Consider the following 17,432-nt stretch of genomic DNA (forward strand, 5'->3'; position numbering starts at 1 on the left):
CACTGGGGGTGCCTGGGTGGCTCACCTGGTTAGGCCTTTGACTTCAGCTCAGGTCATGATCTCCAAGTCCTGGGATCAAGCCCCATGTGGGCTCTTTGCTCAGTGGGGAGCCTGATTCTCCCTCTCCCTTTACCCCTGCTCAAGCTCATGCTCTTTCCCTCTCTCTCGCAAATAAATAAATAAAATCTTTAAAAAAAAAAAAGAGTGCAAGTATTGAGAAAGTCATATAGCACTTAGGTTTAGCTCAAACTTTAAAAAAAAAATCACTGCACACCTAGTAAGACAAATCACAAAACGAGGTAGGATACAGATATGAATAAGGGCTCTACTTGAAAAGTAACTGACCGGAAGAGAAGATAAATGGCACATAAACAATCATGAAATCTTTGCAGATAGATAGCCATGGGATTTTGAAGATAACTTCCAACTCTGAGACTCAAGAAGGTGGAATTGGGACTGGCCTAAAAGGAGAGTTAGATCATTGGGATGGGGAATTAAGTGTGGCTAAACATCAGCCCAACTGAGAACATCCAAGGGGCACAGCAAGTAGTTGGACGTGGCCAGGCAATCCAGGTAAGAGATGAAACAAAAAGGTTAACTGAAGCAACACTGCAGAGGTCGAATCCATAGGACTCAGCAACTGGTGGACTCTTTCATTCGCAACATCTTATTACTTAAGAGTACATAAAATACACCTTTGCCACCTGACGCTGACATACAACTGCTGCAAAAACTGAAGACTGATTTCATCGCCCCAAACAAAGATGACAGTGCCTATTGTCTCTGTAGACCAGATAACGCTTGACATGCTGGCGCTCCACAGTCCCTGGAGAGGTACTAAGCAGGCTTCCACCAAGAACGGGAAAGAGGGCTGCGACCAAGGTGGGAGGAGAAAGCTGCCCTTCTTGTGGCGGCCTTAATTATGTGTCTCACTTCTGGGCAAGTGCAAACTATGTTTCCTGCCTTCTCCAACCCTTCCGCACCTAGAAAGGCAAGAACGTCATGAGGAAAGAACAGGACACTAGATAGACAGAGTATGTGGTCGGGGCTTGGGTCAGGGGAGAGAAAGAGCTAGAAGGAAGAGGCTATCCGAGCTCCAATTTTTTTTTTCCTACACCCCAAGCCCTAGTCCTAGATAATAGAAACAGAGCACAAAAATCTGCTCAACCATCCAGTCACTGGAACCCAGCAATTTCCTTCTCATTATGTACCCTCAATTAATAAATATTAATTTTATAATTAATAATAAATCCTTACCAGGAAAATAAGGAGCTTTCAATGATTTACATAAAGTTGAAACCTTATGCCCTTGGTTTACATTTGAAGTCTATATTGGAAGTAGAGACTTCTCTTTGTGATCACTGGAGAATTAAAAAGCATTAAAAATATAAGACCAATGCTGTGACTCTGTTTTTATGCTTTATTTTTATTTTTTAATTTTTTAAAAAGATTTTATTTATTTATTTGTCAGAGACAGAGCACACAAGCAGGGGGAGCAGCAGGCAGAGGGAGAAGCAGGCTCCCTGCTGAGCAAGGAGCCTGATGAGGGACTTGATCCCAGGACCCTGGGATCATGACCTGAGCCCAAGGCAGACGCTTAACTAACTGAGCCACGCAGACGTCCCTTTATGCTTTATTTTTATTCTGAAAAATCAAGTTAGTTGCCAACAAGTAACACCTACCATTACTTCACTGTAACTTACATTGGTTTAGTGTCTATGGGAATCTTACCAAAAAATCTGACTTACCACTTTCCACCTCCCTTTTCTCTAATGCTTTATTATGTCTGCTTTTCAAACTTTTCAAGTAAAAGCAGGTTTAGGACCAAGATCCCTGGATTGTGGCTCAAGAGAAAGAGACTTATAAGTCTAAGCCCACCTCTTCTATTAATTTGCCAAGTGACCTTGGTCAGGCTATTTAAATTCTTTGGACCTTAGAGGGTCCTCTGAGGAGGCCATGTACCACCACTTTGGGGATTTATGAATCTTCTTCCCAGGAAAAATTGCACATATGAACATGGACACAAATTTAAGCGAACAATTTCATGGAACCCCCAAGAAATCTCCAGGATATTTCCTATCCTGACAGTCTACATTTAAAGGCCTCGGATAGTTGGAAGAAACAAGTATTATTTGTAGAGTCATCACCATGATGCAGGCATGTGGAAGAAGAAATGAAGAGACCAATAACCACAAGCGGGTTCTACAAATCCTACCTAATCATATAGTACCTGAGTAGAGCTAGGACTGTAGGGTAGGGAGCCACCCCTGTCCTGCAACCCAAGACAACGTATTCTGAGAAATCATTGCTCCATACTCCTGCAGATGAAATGGGGACAAGTATCAAGAAGACTGCCCAAGGACTGGAGATATCTACATTATTCTATAAAACAAAGCCCCTACTGTTAAAAGTCAAAGGGAATTACCAGAGAGTAATTAGTGCCAAGAGCTGAGTTTTGTTTATTTAAAAGCCAGCCTAATACAGAGATAGGATAAAATGATATCTAAAATTTGCTCCAACATAAACCAAGGAAGGTGAGACTACAGAAAACAGGATTGGAATAATTATATGCCAATAAATTAGACAACCTAGAAGAAATGGATATATTCCTAGAAACACACAACTTAACCAACACCAAATCAAGAAGAAATAGAAAAATCTAAACTATTAGTAAGGAGATTGAATCAGTAATCAAAAAGAGCCCAACAAAGAAAAGGCCAGGACCAGATAGCTTCACCAGTAAATTCTACCAAATATTTAAAGAAGCATTAATGCCCCTCTCAAACTCAAAAATGAAGGAGGAAGGAACACTTTCAAACTTATTTTACAATACCAGAATTACCCTGATACCAAAACCAGACAAGAACACCACAAGAAAATTACAGGCCAATATCCCTGATGAACATAGATGCAAAAATCCTCAACAAAATCCTAGCAAACCAAATTCAACAATACAGTAAAATGATCACACACCAAGATCAAGTGGGATTTATTCCACAGATTCAGGGATGGCTCAACATCCAAAAGTCAATCAATGTGATATACCCCATTAACAAAATGAAGAAAACAAGATCAGCCATGAGTTGTCAAGTTTCTTGACATTGGGGGATGAGCTCTCTCTCCATTTGTGTAGTTTAAATTTTTCCATTTAAAAAGAGAGGGAGAAAGAGAGAACGTCAAAGTGAAAGATCCATGGGTTAATGGATTTTTGAGAACCGTGTCCAAAGCTAAGTTAATCCTCAACTCACATCTTGTTGGGGAGCCCAAAGACAGCACAGTCTGTGGCTCACAGAATACGGACTTGACATGGGGTTATTTGGGGCACCATCTTACAGTCCAAAAGACATGACTTTCAACCAAGACAAAAAAGTATTTTCGTGTGTGTGAAGCAAGTCTTTGTCCACGGCAAAGCCCATGTGCTGGCTGAGAAGGCAGAATTAGGCAGCGAGCAGTTACTGTCCCCACCTGTTCCAAACACTATTCTACCCTTCTGTCCAACAAGCCGTCCAGCCCCGTCTGGTTTGGCATGGTTCACTGCACTCTCAGTTCGGACTTCCTTGTAAAATATTTGTTATTTTCACAAAGCTCCCTTTAACAGATAGAAAACTATTTTTCTTCTGATTGTTAGCTTCTGCTTTTACTTGTTTTCTCCAACAAAAATAGCAATTGAAGATCATACTGAATCTCCATAATGCAAAAGAACCGCAGTTCCAATTCCCCGTGCTTTGGGAAAATAGCAATGGATCTATCAGGAGCCATGGGGGCTTCGGCCTTACACAGAGGTTCAGAGAGGGTCAGCCATGGCAAAAACGGAAGCTGCCACTCAGTCTATTCCTGCCTCTATGTATCCACCCAGTTAAGGCAAGCTGAAAGAAAAGGCTGAAGGTGGGGCACTGTCACTGAGCCCTCAGGTGGTCCTCTCCCCCACTGACTCTGGGCTTGGCCACAGGGCTTGCTTTGGCCAATGGGACAAGAGCAAGCATGATGCAAGCTGAGGTTTAAAAAAAAGTGTGTGCTGGGCCTTGCTTTCTCTTTCACTGTCCTTGGGAACCCGGTGTCCACTGCTATGTAAACAAGCCAGGACTGGTCAGCTGTGACAAGGGATACATGGCCAAGTCATCTCCACTGCCCCAACTGAAACTGTGCCAGCGATCTGACATGGGAGTGAGGACATCCTAGATCACCCACCCCTAGCCAGGCTATCAGCTGACCACAGGGATCTGAGGAGCCAGTCCAGCCCACAACTGTCCATCCCATGCAAAAATCATGAGAAATATAATAAATGTTTATTACTTAAACTACCAAGTTTGGGGTGGTTTATTGTACCAAAAGCCAGCTGACACAACAGGGCAAGAAAAGGTGACTAATGTACTGAACATCCTAGGATGCAACCCCTAATGACCCTTTACATAACACTCAGTGGAACTTAATAATGATTTGATTGTATGTCAACTGTCATTAAAATATTCTGACATAGACCCACAATTGACCATACTCCCTAATATTCATCTCAACACAATGTTTGCTACAACTCTTGGAATGAAACCATATGGGCTTCAGAGGTTTATAAACCTCCTAAAATTATATGAAGAATTGTATGTTTATGTGTCTTTTCTTAATTGGAAAAAGATGTTAAAAATATGGAGAATAACATAAATATCTATGTACACGATGGTCAGAATTAACGATACTATTTTATTGTATTCGCTAATATATAAAGCAAATAAAACATTACCAGTAGCGTTAAAGTTAGTCAATTGACTCCATTCTTCTCCCTTTTCTCCATCCTTTTTTTTTTTTTTTTTTTTAAATTAATCTCTAAACCAAAGCTGAGGCTTGAACTCACAGCCCTAGGATCAAGAGTCAGACTCTCTACCAACTGAGCCAGGCCAGGAAGGCCCTCTCCTTCCCTCTTTAGCAGCTTGAATTTGATTTTTCCAGTCCATTGATTTGTATTGTAAAAGTATATACATAAATAAATACACACACACACACACACACATATATATGTATGAATATATATCCCCTAACAATGTATATAATTTTGTGGGTTTTAATTTTTCTTAAATGATTTTTATTATATGTATCTTTCTACAACTTGCCTCTTCACCAAACACTATTTTTATGAGATCTATCCATATTGATACCTATTATCAATAAGTCGCATGTAGTTAGGCATCTCCCTACTAATGGACATTTAGATTATTCTTGTTTGTTTTTGGTTTTACTATTACAAACACTGTTGGGACAGGTCAATAGCTTACAACATATTTTCAGAGACCTCAGGACACCCCCAAATATTAGCAATCTCTGACAATCTGATGGAGGAAAGTTGAATTGCTATCATTTTGTAGACATATTTCTGCATTCGAGCGTTCCCAAGTCTCGGAGGAAGTCATCTTTATTTAGACTCTAAAATAGCTCAATAGATGCTTCTACATTTCTAACAAAGGTCTGCATCTACTTGGGACACTTTTGTTGGTGCTGAAAAGTCCTACAATTAGACAATGATACTGTCCAAATCATTCTATTGCCAAGAAATGTTAGGCTAAGTTGCTGTCAACATCAAATGCTGGTCATACCAATTAAATCACTAAGAGACTAATGATATGGTATCCTAATTTTTTACTTGTTTTCTGTCATGTACAAGGACTAACAGGCTAGATTTTTTGTGGTTATCTTGTTTCATTTTCTACCTTTTAATCTAATTGAGGTCAGAGGGCTTTCTAGCACGACTTTTACTTTTCCACTTATTCCCTGTGTGATATCAACCAGTACCCACACTTTGTGATATGCAAAGTCCCAAGACAAGGAAATTAAAGCCCAGACCCTTACTGCTCAAAATAGGCAATGTTCTTGGGTCTAAATTATCCCACTCTGGTACTACTGAGTAAAATTAACTAAGATAGATTATTTTTTAATCAACCTTGCCTTCCCTCAGAAGTATGTGAAATGATTAAGCATCATACAGATACCTGGATTCAGAAATTTCAAATTAGAAATAATTTATGCAATTGCTTGTGAAAGAGCATAAAATTAACAGACCTGGTTCATTACATACAAGTTGTAGGTCCCTGAACAGTTCTCTTTCCCTTGCTACACTTTGGTTTCTTACCTATAAAATGGCAAGAAAAACCATCATTGATGCAAGGGCGAAATGAACTCATCACGGAATGAAAGCTCTTTGTTATCATTCCTCCATTAGACTGTAAGCTCCTCACAAACAAGGCGGTGCTTAATTCATCTGTGATTTCCCAATGGCTACCACCATATTTGGTAAGGATTCCTACATATTAAGCATGTATGGTATAACCTCTTTTGCAACTACTGTTGTCTTTTCCAACTTTGGGGTTCAAAGCTCTCCAACTACTTGCGTTCTCTGATAAGACCACTCATACTTGTTAAGTTGGAGCCAGAGGCCTGAGCACTCACTGGTGTCACACATTGGAGTGCCAACACCATAACCTATGGAGAACACCAATAGCACCCACCTGTGAGCCAGGACTTGGGAGTGTGGATGTGGAGTGTTGCCCAAGCCTGCGTGTCCTGCTTCCAACTCTGCAGCGGAGAGGGGGGCTACATGTCTCAGGAGCAACAGGAGGCTGAGCAGTTCATTACTGACCTGAGTGGTCCCAGGGGGTTCAGAGAGGGTCTCCCCAGGACACAGACCTGGAGGCCAAGTCTCTGTGCAGTTACAAGAGGCTGGATACTCAGGCTACTTGGAAATTATCATACTACCACCTAAATATGATAAACATGCTTACCAAGGAAAAGAATTTATAAAATAGGTGGGAAAATAGCAAGCCCAAATTGTACATTTGCCCCATAATTACAACTACAGAAAAATGATGTGCATTTGGATAGGCTGAGAGGAAACCCAAAGACGTGAAAATAATTACTGTTAAGGTAGTGGTATCATGGGTGAATTCTTCTAAATTTATTTCTTAGAATCTTTTAAAGTTGATACAGTAATGAATCAAAAATAAATGACCTTCCATCTCCAAGCAGGCTTTTTTGAAGGAAAGAAATAAATGGTCATGTCTAGACTCTAAGGAAATAGACCCTAATCCACCACTATGGTTTGGAGGGAAAAGCTTTCTTAGATTGGGATCAGAAAACCTGGATCTTGGCACCGGCTCAGCCAAATCCTCTAAGGTTTCAGAAGTCATTTAACCTAAACCTCTCTGTGAAATCCAGCAAAAGGATTTAGGTTAGAATTCTTTTTTTAAGATTTTATTTTTTTAAGTAATTTCTACACCCAACGTGGGGCTCAAACTCACAAACCCAAGATCAAGGGTCTCACGGTCCACCTACTGAGCCAACCTGATGCCCCTAGGACAGAATTCTTAAACACTCTCCTGGGCGTTCTATAATGCAGTCGGTCCTACTTTTTTACATGTAGCGTATCATTATAAAGTCCCATGAATGAACTTTTACCAAACACATCAGAACTCAAAACATGGGAGAGAATCATTGTGGCCCCCTTCAGACCAGTTCTATTTATCCCTGCAAAGAGCCACCTCCTCTTTGTCCTCCAAAGCCTGTTCTATATGATAGTTCACATCTTCAGTTGGGCCCATTTTTCTCTCCTTTGAGGCAGAATGTAACTTCCAGAAACAGCTGAGAGGGCCTTGGTATGAAATCTGGTGAGTAATACAGGTGATGAGGCTGAACACTAACATTCTAGCTCATAAAGGAAGTAAGAAAAATAGATTTTCTTAAACGGCCATTCAGAAGTGCTCTGTACATACATTAATGACATTGTTCCCCAATGACAACTCCAAAGGGGGGCCTGACTTCACTGGGAGGTACAGTTGCAGGTTCCAAGGCTTGTCAAAACTAATACTTCTATTTTAGGGAGCACTCTTGATTAGTTCTGCTTCTCTCAAGTGTAGCTGTCATAAAGACAGGTAAAAAAAAAACAAAAAACTTTGCTAGGATGCCCCAAAACCTTTTGTCTCTGCCAAAATAAATGTGAGGTTGAAATTCAAAACACAATTTGTTTACCATTATTACAGAATGTGCTTGTAAGGCCAAGATGTTTATTTTTAATACCTTTGGCATTTAACCTATAACCCGTTATTGCTCTGTAAATATTTAAGTCCCAGCAAGGTAAAAAAAAAAAAATTAAAAACTCACCACTTTAATCACGTATTGATGAAAACATAATTGTTGCATCTTTGTAAAAAAAATAATGGATGACTCATACTTGGAAAATCATGACTGTACATAATTTCTACATATTCCATAATGAAGCTCATAAAACTTTGCATTTGTATACAGGGTTCAAAATATTTCTGCTTTTTGAAACTGATGAAGAAAGCTTTCACAAGTTCTTACCAAGTAATGAGACCCAATCCCTTCTCATTAGGAGAGGCAAAGTACTGCATGTTCTCTCTTTTATTTAGTCTCACATGAGCTCATGACATTAATACTGAATACAGGAGCAAAAAGTCAGATTCCAAGTCATATTTACCAAAATGCTCATTATCTAGCCCCAATAAGAACCCCTGAGACAGACCTCAAATTCATGAGATTCAACTGGGAAAGGGGTAATAACAGAGGTCCAGCATGCAGTATAGGGGAGGGGGGCATTTTCACCCAAAGAGGGGGGTGATGGGTTAAGAAAGAGAAATTCAATTTACAGCCTCACCACTCACACAACTTATATACCTACACTGGTGTTTTAGATAGCTCTGAATCTGGATGCAGATTTTCCCTGTTGATAGCTTGGAGGTTCCATGTGCTAAAAATACCAGGCAACTCCCTCTCTTAAGGGAAACCCAGTGGGAAGGTGTGGATGTATCAATAAAACACCATTACTGGTATATAACTAAAGCTTAGACATTCCTGGTGAGCGAATGGAAGTGGTTCTCAGGGATACCACTCTGAGATTTACAATAGAGGGGCTGCAAACAGCTGACCTGCAGGTGTTCAGCCTCTCAGCAATGACCAGAACACTTTAAAAATTAGCAGGTCCGGCGTTAACAATTTGGATTTCCAGCTTCCCTTGAAATATGTAATATGGGGGCGCCTGGGTGGCTCAGTCGTTAGGCGTCTGCCTTCGGCTCAGGTCATGATCCTGGGGTCCTGGGATCGAGCCCTGCATCCGGCTCCCTGCTCGGCAGGAAGCCTGCTTCTCCCTCTCCCACTCCCCCTGCTTGTGTTCCCTCTCTCGCTATGTCTCTGTCAAATAAATAAATAAAATCTTTAAAAAAAAAAAGAAATATGTAATATGGTCAGTGCAACCATGGTAATACAGTAGATATAACTAACCATGGCTTAAGGTCAAGTAAGGGTGCCTGTTTATTATTTATTTATTTATTTAAGATTTTATTTATTTATTTGACAGACAGAGAGACAGCTAGAGAGGGAACACAAGCAGGGAGAGCGGGAGAGGGAGAAGCAGGCTTCCTACCCAGCAGGGAGCCCGATGCGGGGCTCCATCCCAGGACCCTGAGATCATGACCTGAGCGGAAGGCAGACGCTTAACGACTGAGCCACCCAGGCGCCCCAAGGATGCCTTTTTAGAGGGGCATATTTACTCCCTAGGGGCCAGCCTCACCCCCATCAAAAATTGTAACCTGTAGATATTTGAGTTTGCAACCACTGATAAAGCTGAAATACCCAGCAAGAGTGTGGGGGAGGCGGCCTTCACCTTCCGCAACTGTCTCCTTCCTCCACTCCTCGTTCCTCTCCACTGGCTTTCCCTTTGTGCCCTGCGCCCACCAAACTTTTCCCATGAGGCTGGACAACTCACACTGGGCCCTAGATGGTGTCGTGAACTCCAGATCTTTCCCTAACCCCACTGCGTCCATCAAAACTTTTCTGGGGGTCCCTGGCTGGCTCTGATCAAGACAGCGACTCTTGATTTCGGGATTATAAATTTGAGCCCTATGCTGGGTGTAGAGATTACTTAAAAATAAAATCTTAGGGATGCCTGGGTGGGTTAGTCGTTAAGCGTCTGCCTTTGGTTCAGGTCATGATCCCAGGGTCCTGGGATGGAGCCCCACATCAGACTCCCTGCTCAGCAGGAAGCCTGCTTCTCCCTCTCCCACTCCCCCTGCTTGTGTTCCCTTTCTCGCTGTGTCTCTCTGTCAAATAAATACATAAAATCTTTAAAAAATAATAATAAAATAAAATAAAAAGAAAATCTTAAAAGAAAAACAAAAAACTTTTCTGTACTTCAACCCAATTTTTTGTTTTGTTTCGATTTTGTATTATGTCTTTTTGGCCAGGAAACTATTAGCAAATCTGATAAACTGATCAGGGGGAATGGACTAGGTTACCTTCCCAGAAAACATATTTGAAATGGATTCCAGGCTTTCTAAATACATGCCCTGCCTTCACCCAAAAGAACTTACCTTGTAGTCAGCTATCTGACTGATGCCTAAGTTCCTAAGTCTATTCCCGTGTATTTTTTATAACATCTGCAATTTACTCATAAGTAATATGTGTAAGTGAGGAAAAAGGGATGTATCCTGACCACAGTCTGAGGGGATGGCCAATTCAGATTTACTTAAATATTTTAGTATATTTAAGTTCAGAGGAGGCCTATGAATAATAATTTCTGTATTCAAAGTAGATAGCAGAGCTACAGACATGGGCTCCAGCCCATTAGACCGCCCAAACTGTCACAGCCACAAAGAAAAACGTCCTTTGTAAATGATAAGGCCAGATGCTACAAAGGAAATCTTAGTAGGGTATGATCCTTAATTAAAGACAAAGGAGACTGTTGTACCGTCGTAACCAAGGTACACTAAATTATAAAGACATGCAGAGATTTTTTTGTTTTTCAGTTCTTCAAGTTTCCTACAGAAAAAGGTACAAAGTAATATTGCCTGGTAGTGTTGTTACTTCTCCAAAGATGGAGAAAAGTGTTCCAGAGCGAACTTTCAGGAAAAAGCTAGAAGGTGAACTGTAAACTGGATACTGTGCTCATGAATCAGAAAATGACAATATTCCTTATGAGTCACAACTGAATGAGTCTTGGTGGCTGTGGACGGGTGGAGAGGCTTCCTCACGTGCTACCAGACTTCCTAAAAGATCACACACACAAACACGCAAACAACAGAACAGGTGCTCTCCCTACCTCCCAGTCAAGGGCCGGAGGAATTATATTCTCCAGGCTAACGCTCAACCACACCCACTGAAGGCAATGCCCCTTCTCTTCCTGTTCTAAGCAGCTGAAGGATGCAGCTGGGCAGACCCAGACAGATGTGAAACACAAAATGAAGTCTCATTTGGCTTGAAAGCATCTTATAAAAACAGTAACATTATTACTGAGGTTTCTATTTAAGATGGGTGATGCTCTGTTCTCAGACCTCACATAACCAATGAACAATTTCTCAAGCCAGTGAAGAAATGATTCATTTCATTTTTGCAGGTTACTCTACACCTAGTCGATTGAACGATGGCACATCTCCGATTTCAGGACAGCAGGTGTTTCAACTTTTTTCTGATGCCTTGAGAGTCTCCTGGACGCCCACATCAGGGCCACCTATGCTGCTGGCAGGGAACCCATCAACAGGTAAGTCACTCCCTGTCCTTCCACAGACACACTACACAACTCTGGAAACAATTCTCTTCCTTAGGACATGCATCCTCTGCACCCATTTGATCAACCATCTTCTTCAAAAGTAATGCAGCAGAACTGAGTGTGGAGATTCCAGGGTCTCCAGAAAAGGTATGGTAGCTACTTGGTCCTGCATCCAGCAAGAAAAATGAATTAACTAAGGGAAAGTTAATTTTCCCAAGGTAGCACTTGAGTACTTGAATTCAGTTAAGTTTTTTTAAGCCCTTGACATAAACACATTGATTTTTTTCTTTTTTCTTTTATAGAAATATTGAACCACGGAAAATAATTATAGCAATTCCAAAGTACTAGGACTATCACATTGCTCAAATTCAAGTGGCCAATTAGGTAGTGGCCCAATTAGGTAGCTCCTCCACCCAACCACACACTCAGTGTAAGTAAATGGTTCTCTTACAGGGGTTCCAAAAATAACGTAGGTTAGACTGATTTCTTAAAACCTGAAACTTAAAGAGGAAATTTATTTACAGATCAAGTGTCCTCTTAGGGAGAAGCAGAGGTGACACAATTTTGGACTACGTAAAAAGCAAAAGCTTCTGTCAAAGATGACCTTTTAAAGACTGTTTTGTTTTTAAGCATTCTTTTGAATAAACACAGCACTGAGTCTAGAGCTGCTTTCGAGTTTTGTATGTACGTTCGGATGGGCCTTTGCTACCTTTCTCAGGCTGGTCATGCGGGATAGATTTTTAAACTGGTGTTGTACTAGTTATCGTTTTGACTTAACTCCACATTCACGGTCATTAAAACGGAACAAAACAAACCAGAAGAGGATCAGGTCATCCACCCAAGCAGGGTTCTTTGAAAAGAAGCAAGTGTCGAAAATATTAAGCCTTGTAGTAGAACTTTTTTTTTTCTTTCTTTCTCGGATGGACTGTCAATCTCTTCAAAATCGAGTCCTTGCCTTTGTGCTTCGGGAAGAGACGCACACCACACCAAGACCCGGGGGATGCGGTTCAGGTAAATGGGGGGGCGGAGTGGCTATGGGGGGCGGGTAGAGGAAAAGTCAGAACCGAGTCAGAGAAAAAGTCAGCCACTTCCATGTATTCCCAAAGTGCCAAAGGAAAAAGAACAAAACACTCGACTTCCTCCCGTGCGACCCGTTCGCGGTACACCCGAAAAGCCCCAGTCACCTCGCCCTCGGGGAAGCGGTGGGGGGGGGCGAGGGGTGGGGGTGTTTACTCGGCCTCTCCGGCGCAAAGACCCAACGGGCGGGCCGGCGCCCAGCGAAGTCCCGGCCCGCGAGGCTGCCGGCGGCGCCCGGCCTCTTTCGCTCTCAGCCGCCCGCCCAGCGCCAGGTGCTCGCCCTACCTGGCGCCCCAGCCGGCCTTTGTGCGGCCGCTCCGCCCCCGCCGGCGTGCGGCTGCCAGGCGGGACAGCTGCGGGCGGCGCAGGGGGGCGGGGAGGCAGCCGGCGCCCGTGCCCGCCGGCGGGGAGGGGAGCGCGGGGCGCGCAGGGGAGGGGGCGCGGCGAGCCGGCTGCCGCGCCGCGGAGCCGCGATCCCCGCCGCGGCGGGCGGGACCGCAGGGGCACCGGGGCTGCTCCACCGTCCCGGCAGGAAGAGAGGGGTCCCCTCCGAGGGCCGCGCCCCCGAGCGCAGAGCTGCCCACACGCTGGCTTCCGACAGCTGGCAGCCTTAGCAACCCGGCCACAAAAAAAGTTTCGCGGCGCCGAGAGCGACTTGAAAGAAAGTTTTCCTTGGCCCCTCACGCCCTCTCCCCCAGCCAGGGTTTACGGAAAGCGGCGGGCAGTCAGAGCTCGCGACGTGACGACTCCCGCGTCCACCTTCTCCACCCCTGGCCTGGACTGCGCGCCCAAGGTGGGTGCCCCGCGCCGGCGCTTCCTGCCCCATCCCAGGCTCAGGCGTCCCGGGACGCCGCGCGGCCAACTCACCATGGTGACTCGCGCCGCGGTCGCGCCTCTGCCCGGTCCGGCTGCCGGGGAGCTGGGGCTGGAACGCAGGCTCCTGGGCGAACTTCAAAAAGTTGGTCCCCTTCGCCAAAAACAGGCTCTCGACACCCAAGCACTCACAGGAGCCAATGGGAACCCTGGAGGGACTCCATCCAGGCGGGATCGGCGGCGCTAGGTGAGGGCGAGTAGGAGGCGACTTAGCAGGCGGGGCACATGCTGCCGAAGGCAGGGGTCCCCTCGGACCAGGGACTCGCCGCCCGCCTAGGTGAGTGCGATGCTCTCCGTGCGTCTGCCTAGCTGCCCAAGCTCGCTCCTTCTTTCTTCGGCCACTGACTCTGTACTCCTCCGGCAGAGCCTCGGCTCGGGCTGGGCAATCTGTCCATAAATGGAGAATTCAGCTCAGGCCTGACCAATCAGGGTTTGTTTTCACAGCGTCACTCCTCAGGGAAACCGTGGTAGCCAACAAGCTTGGGGCTGCTCGAGTTTCCAAAGACCTCTGGATCCTGTAGTCCTCCACGCTAGCTTCCAACGAGCGCTGCTGTCCCGGCTCGCTCCCGGGTGCAAGACCTCAACTGTTGGAGCAAAACCCTCCGTGAAAGAGAGGTAAGCCTCTCTCTCTCTCTCTCTCTCTTTTTTTTAACGCGAAAATTACAGTAGGTGTGGCTTCCAAACTGAAGTGGTTTGATTTTCCCATAACTTTTTTTTTTAAGAAGGAAATATTTTATCAGCATAAAAGATCAGAGTCGTGGCAGCCGCCCAAAGGAAATCCTTTTTCTTTCCAACGTCTGGATTGTGAGGAAAGTCAAAAATATCATTTCCCCTACCCCTCCTTTTACCTGAACTTCCTTAGAAAACAAAGGAAGGCTTTTTTTCCCCCCTCTGTCCCTCTCTTTTGGACTTTTGAGTGGTGGAGAAGTTGCAGTGCAGTGAGCAGAGGGACAGAGGAAAGATGGGGGGGGCGGGGGAAGCACCATCCAACCTTAGTCAACCCTAGCCATTGCAAATACTTACCAGTACAACCCTAACTGCAAAGGTGAGTTATTCCAGAATGTGGAGTTTTAAGGCATCGGGTGGGCAGTGAGGAGATTGGAGGTGGGGGAAGAATCCTGAAGTAAGGTAGAGAGTCTGGTTTTATTGTTTTAAGAGTTCAAAAGGTAACCTTGGTGGGTTACAACAGGACTGTCCTCCCAGGATCTGTGGTAGGTAAGAGTTGAAAACTTCTGACCTAACAGACACATGAAAAAGTGCTCAACATCGCTCGGCATCAGGGAAATCCAAATCAAAACCTCAATGAGATACCACCTCACACCAGTCAGAATGGCTAAAATTAACACGTCAGAAAACGACAGATGTTGGCGGGGATGCGGAGAAAGGGGAACCCTCCTACACTGTTGGTGGGAATGCAAGCTGGTGCAGCCACTCTGGAAAACAGTATGGAGTTTCCTCAAAAAGTTGAAAATAGAGCTACCCTACGATCCAGCAATTGCACTACTGGGTATTTACCCCAAAGATACAAATGTAGGGATCCGAAGGGGTATGTGCACACCAATGTTTATAGCAGCAATGTCCACAAGAGCCAAACTGTGGAAAGAGCCAAGATGTCCATCGACAGATGAATGGATAAAGAAGTGGTATATATACACAATGGAATACTATGCAGCCATCAAAAGGAATGAGATCTAGCCATTTACAACGACGTGGATGGAACTGGAGGGTGTTATGCTGAGTGAAATAAGTCAATCAGAGAAAGACATGTATCATATGACCTCAATGATATGAGGAATTCTTAATCTCAGGAAACAAACTGAGGGTTGCTGGAGTGGGGGTGGGGTGGGAGGGATGGGGTGGCTGGGTGATAGACACTGGGGAGGGTATGTGCTATGGTGAGCACTGTGAATTGTACAAGACTTGAATCACAGATCTGTACTTCTGAAACAAATAATGGAATATATGTTAAGAAAAAAAAAGAAGAAGATAGCAGAAGGGGAAGAATGAAGGGGGGGAAATCGGACGGGGAGACGAACCATGAGAGACGATGGACTCTGAAAAACAAACTGAGGGTTCTAGAGGGGAGGGGGGTGAGGGGATGGGTTAGCCTGGTGATGGGTATTAAAGAGGGCACGTTCTGCGTGGAGCACTGGGTTTTATGCACAAACAATGAATCATGGCACACTACATCAAAAACTAATGATGTAATGTATGGTGATTAACATAACAATAAAAAAATTTAAAGAAAACTTCTGGCCTAGGAGAAAGTATGAAGCATAATGATTTACTGTGATTTACTTTATGAACTTTGGTGGTAGACCTTCACTTGATGCTAGAGTTGGTATGCATGTTAAAAATCATCTTGCTTGGAATGGGTAAACAAAATGTGCTATATCTATACAATGGAATACTATGCAGCCTTTAAAAAGAAAAGAAGTGCTCACACGGGCCACAACATGAACAGACCTTGGACACATTATGTTAAACGAAAGAAGCCAGGCACAAAGACCACATATTATATGATTCCATTTACATAAGAGTAAAGAATAGGGAAATCTATAGGGGAAAGTAAATTAGTGATTACCAGGGGCTGGGAGGAGAGGAGGTTGGGAGTAATTACTAATGAGTTTGCGTTTTCTTATTGGGGTGATGAAAATATTCTGGAATTAGATAGTGTTGATGGTTGTACAACTTTGTGAATATGCGGAAAGTCACTGAATTATACATTTTAGAAGGGTATGTAAATTGTACCTCCATTTTAAAAATTGAAAGACACAATCATGTTGACTAAATTCTTCTAGTAATCATCCACACAGTCAGGCAATAGATATGATTGAATGCCTACTATAGGTAAGCACAGCAGCTCTGAGCACAATGGTTTCTTGCCTCACCAAGCTTACAATTTTAGAAGGAGCAAGACAGAAGATAATTTTTTTTAAAGATTTTATTTATTTATTTGAGAGAGCACAAAAGCAAGAGAGATGGGGAAGCAGACTCACCGCTGAGCAGAGAGCCCGACACGGGACTTGATCCCAGGACCCTGAGACCATGACCAGAGCTGAAGGCAGATGCTTAACCGATTGAGCTGCCCAGGCGCCCCAGAAGATAATTTTAAAACAATAAATAACTATAGGAAAGGTACAAATATAATGAGAAGTGACAGTGGTTTTATGCAAGGAACTGCTGTACTGGGAGCTACAGTTTAGGTTAGAGAATTCATCTGGCAGCAATCTGTAGCATGAACTGGACAGGAAACAGGACATATCTGTCGAGCACTCACTCTGTACTAGGCACTGGGGAGGTACAAACAGACAGGACCCACCAAATTCCCAGGGAAACTGATTCCATGTTTCAGAGGCATGCCAGAAAATAATCAGGTATCTTAGGAACTAATGAACAGAGATTACCAAAAGGAATATTGGAGCTTACCAGTTATACAAGAAGCACTGCTTATGTTGTAAATGACATGTTACCTAAGCCACCATCCCATCCACAGTCATCCCTGATTAGTAGTTGGATTGACATGGGCTTCCAGGGAGACAGGCAAAGATTTGGTTGTTTTCCCTGGTAAACCAGGGATACAATGAGACACTGAAAAATCTTTCAATAATCCAACAACAATTTATCAATCTTGACACTAAATGTTGTTTTTATTAACATTTGAGGTTTTTTTAAATGCTTACTTTTTTTTTTTTTAAGTAGGCTCCACACCCAGCATGGAGCCCAACACAGAGCTTGAACTCACAACCCTGAGATCAACACCTGACCTGAGATCAAGAGTCCAATGCTTAACCGACTGAGCCACCCAGGCACCCCTAACTGCCCTAATAATCTCTTTCTAGTTTTAAGAGGTAATTCCAATAGGTGGAACTCTGATGAAGATATATGCTTGTGTTCATTTTTCATGATTTTGTAATATGATTCTTTTCCAGATTGAAATATA

At 43.5% G+C, this 17,432-nt stretch overlaps 2 protein-coding genes across 4 annotated transcripts in view; one reads left to right on the plus strand and one right to left on the minus strand.

Annotated features, from left to right (window-relative positions):
* MYO1E (myosin IE) overlaps window positions 1–14,051 on the minus strand; it is a 189,004-nt gene extending 174,953 nt beyond the window's left edge. The window contains exon 1 of the mRNA XM_027571990.2: window positions 13,484–14,051. Within this exon, the coding sequence (XP_027427791.1) occupies window positions 13,484–13,486 (3 nt within the window). The 5' untranslated portion in view covers window positions 13,487–14,051. The remainder of the gene's footprint in view (window positions 1–13,483) is intronic.
* FAM81A (family with sequence similarity 81 member A) overlaps window positions 14,000–17,432 on the plus strand; it is a 126,229-nt gene continuing 122,796 nt past the window's right edge. For 2 of the 3 annotated variants that reach the window (XM_027571999.2, XM_027572002.2), the window contains exon 1: window positions 14,028–14,104. The gene's annotated coding sequence lies outside the window, so the exon portion shown is untranslated. Of the gene's footprint in view, window positions 14,105–17,432 lie in introns of all 3 variants that reach the window. The other variant, XM_027571997.2, reaches the window with a different exon arrangement.

This window comes from Zalophus californianus, chromosome 6 (assembly GCF_009762305.2).
Source record: "Zalophus californianus isolate mZalCal1 chromosome 6, mZalCal1.pri.v2, whole genome shotgun sequence".
In the NCBI taxonomy this organism is placed as follows: domain Eukaryota; kingdom Metazoa; phylum Chordata; class Mammalia; order Carnivora; family Otariidae; genus Zalophus; species Zalophus californianus.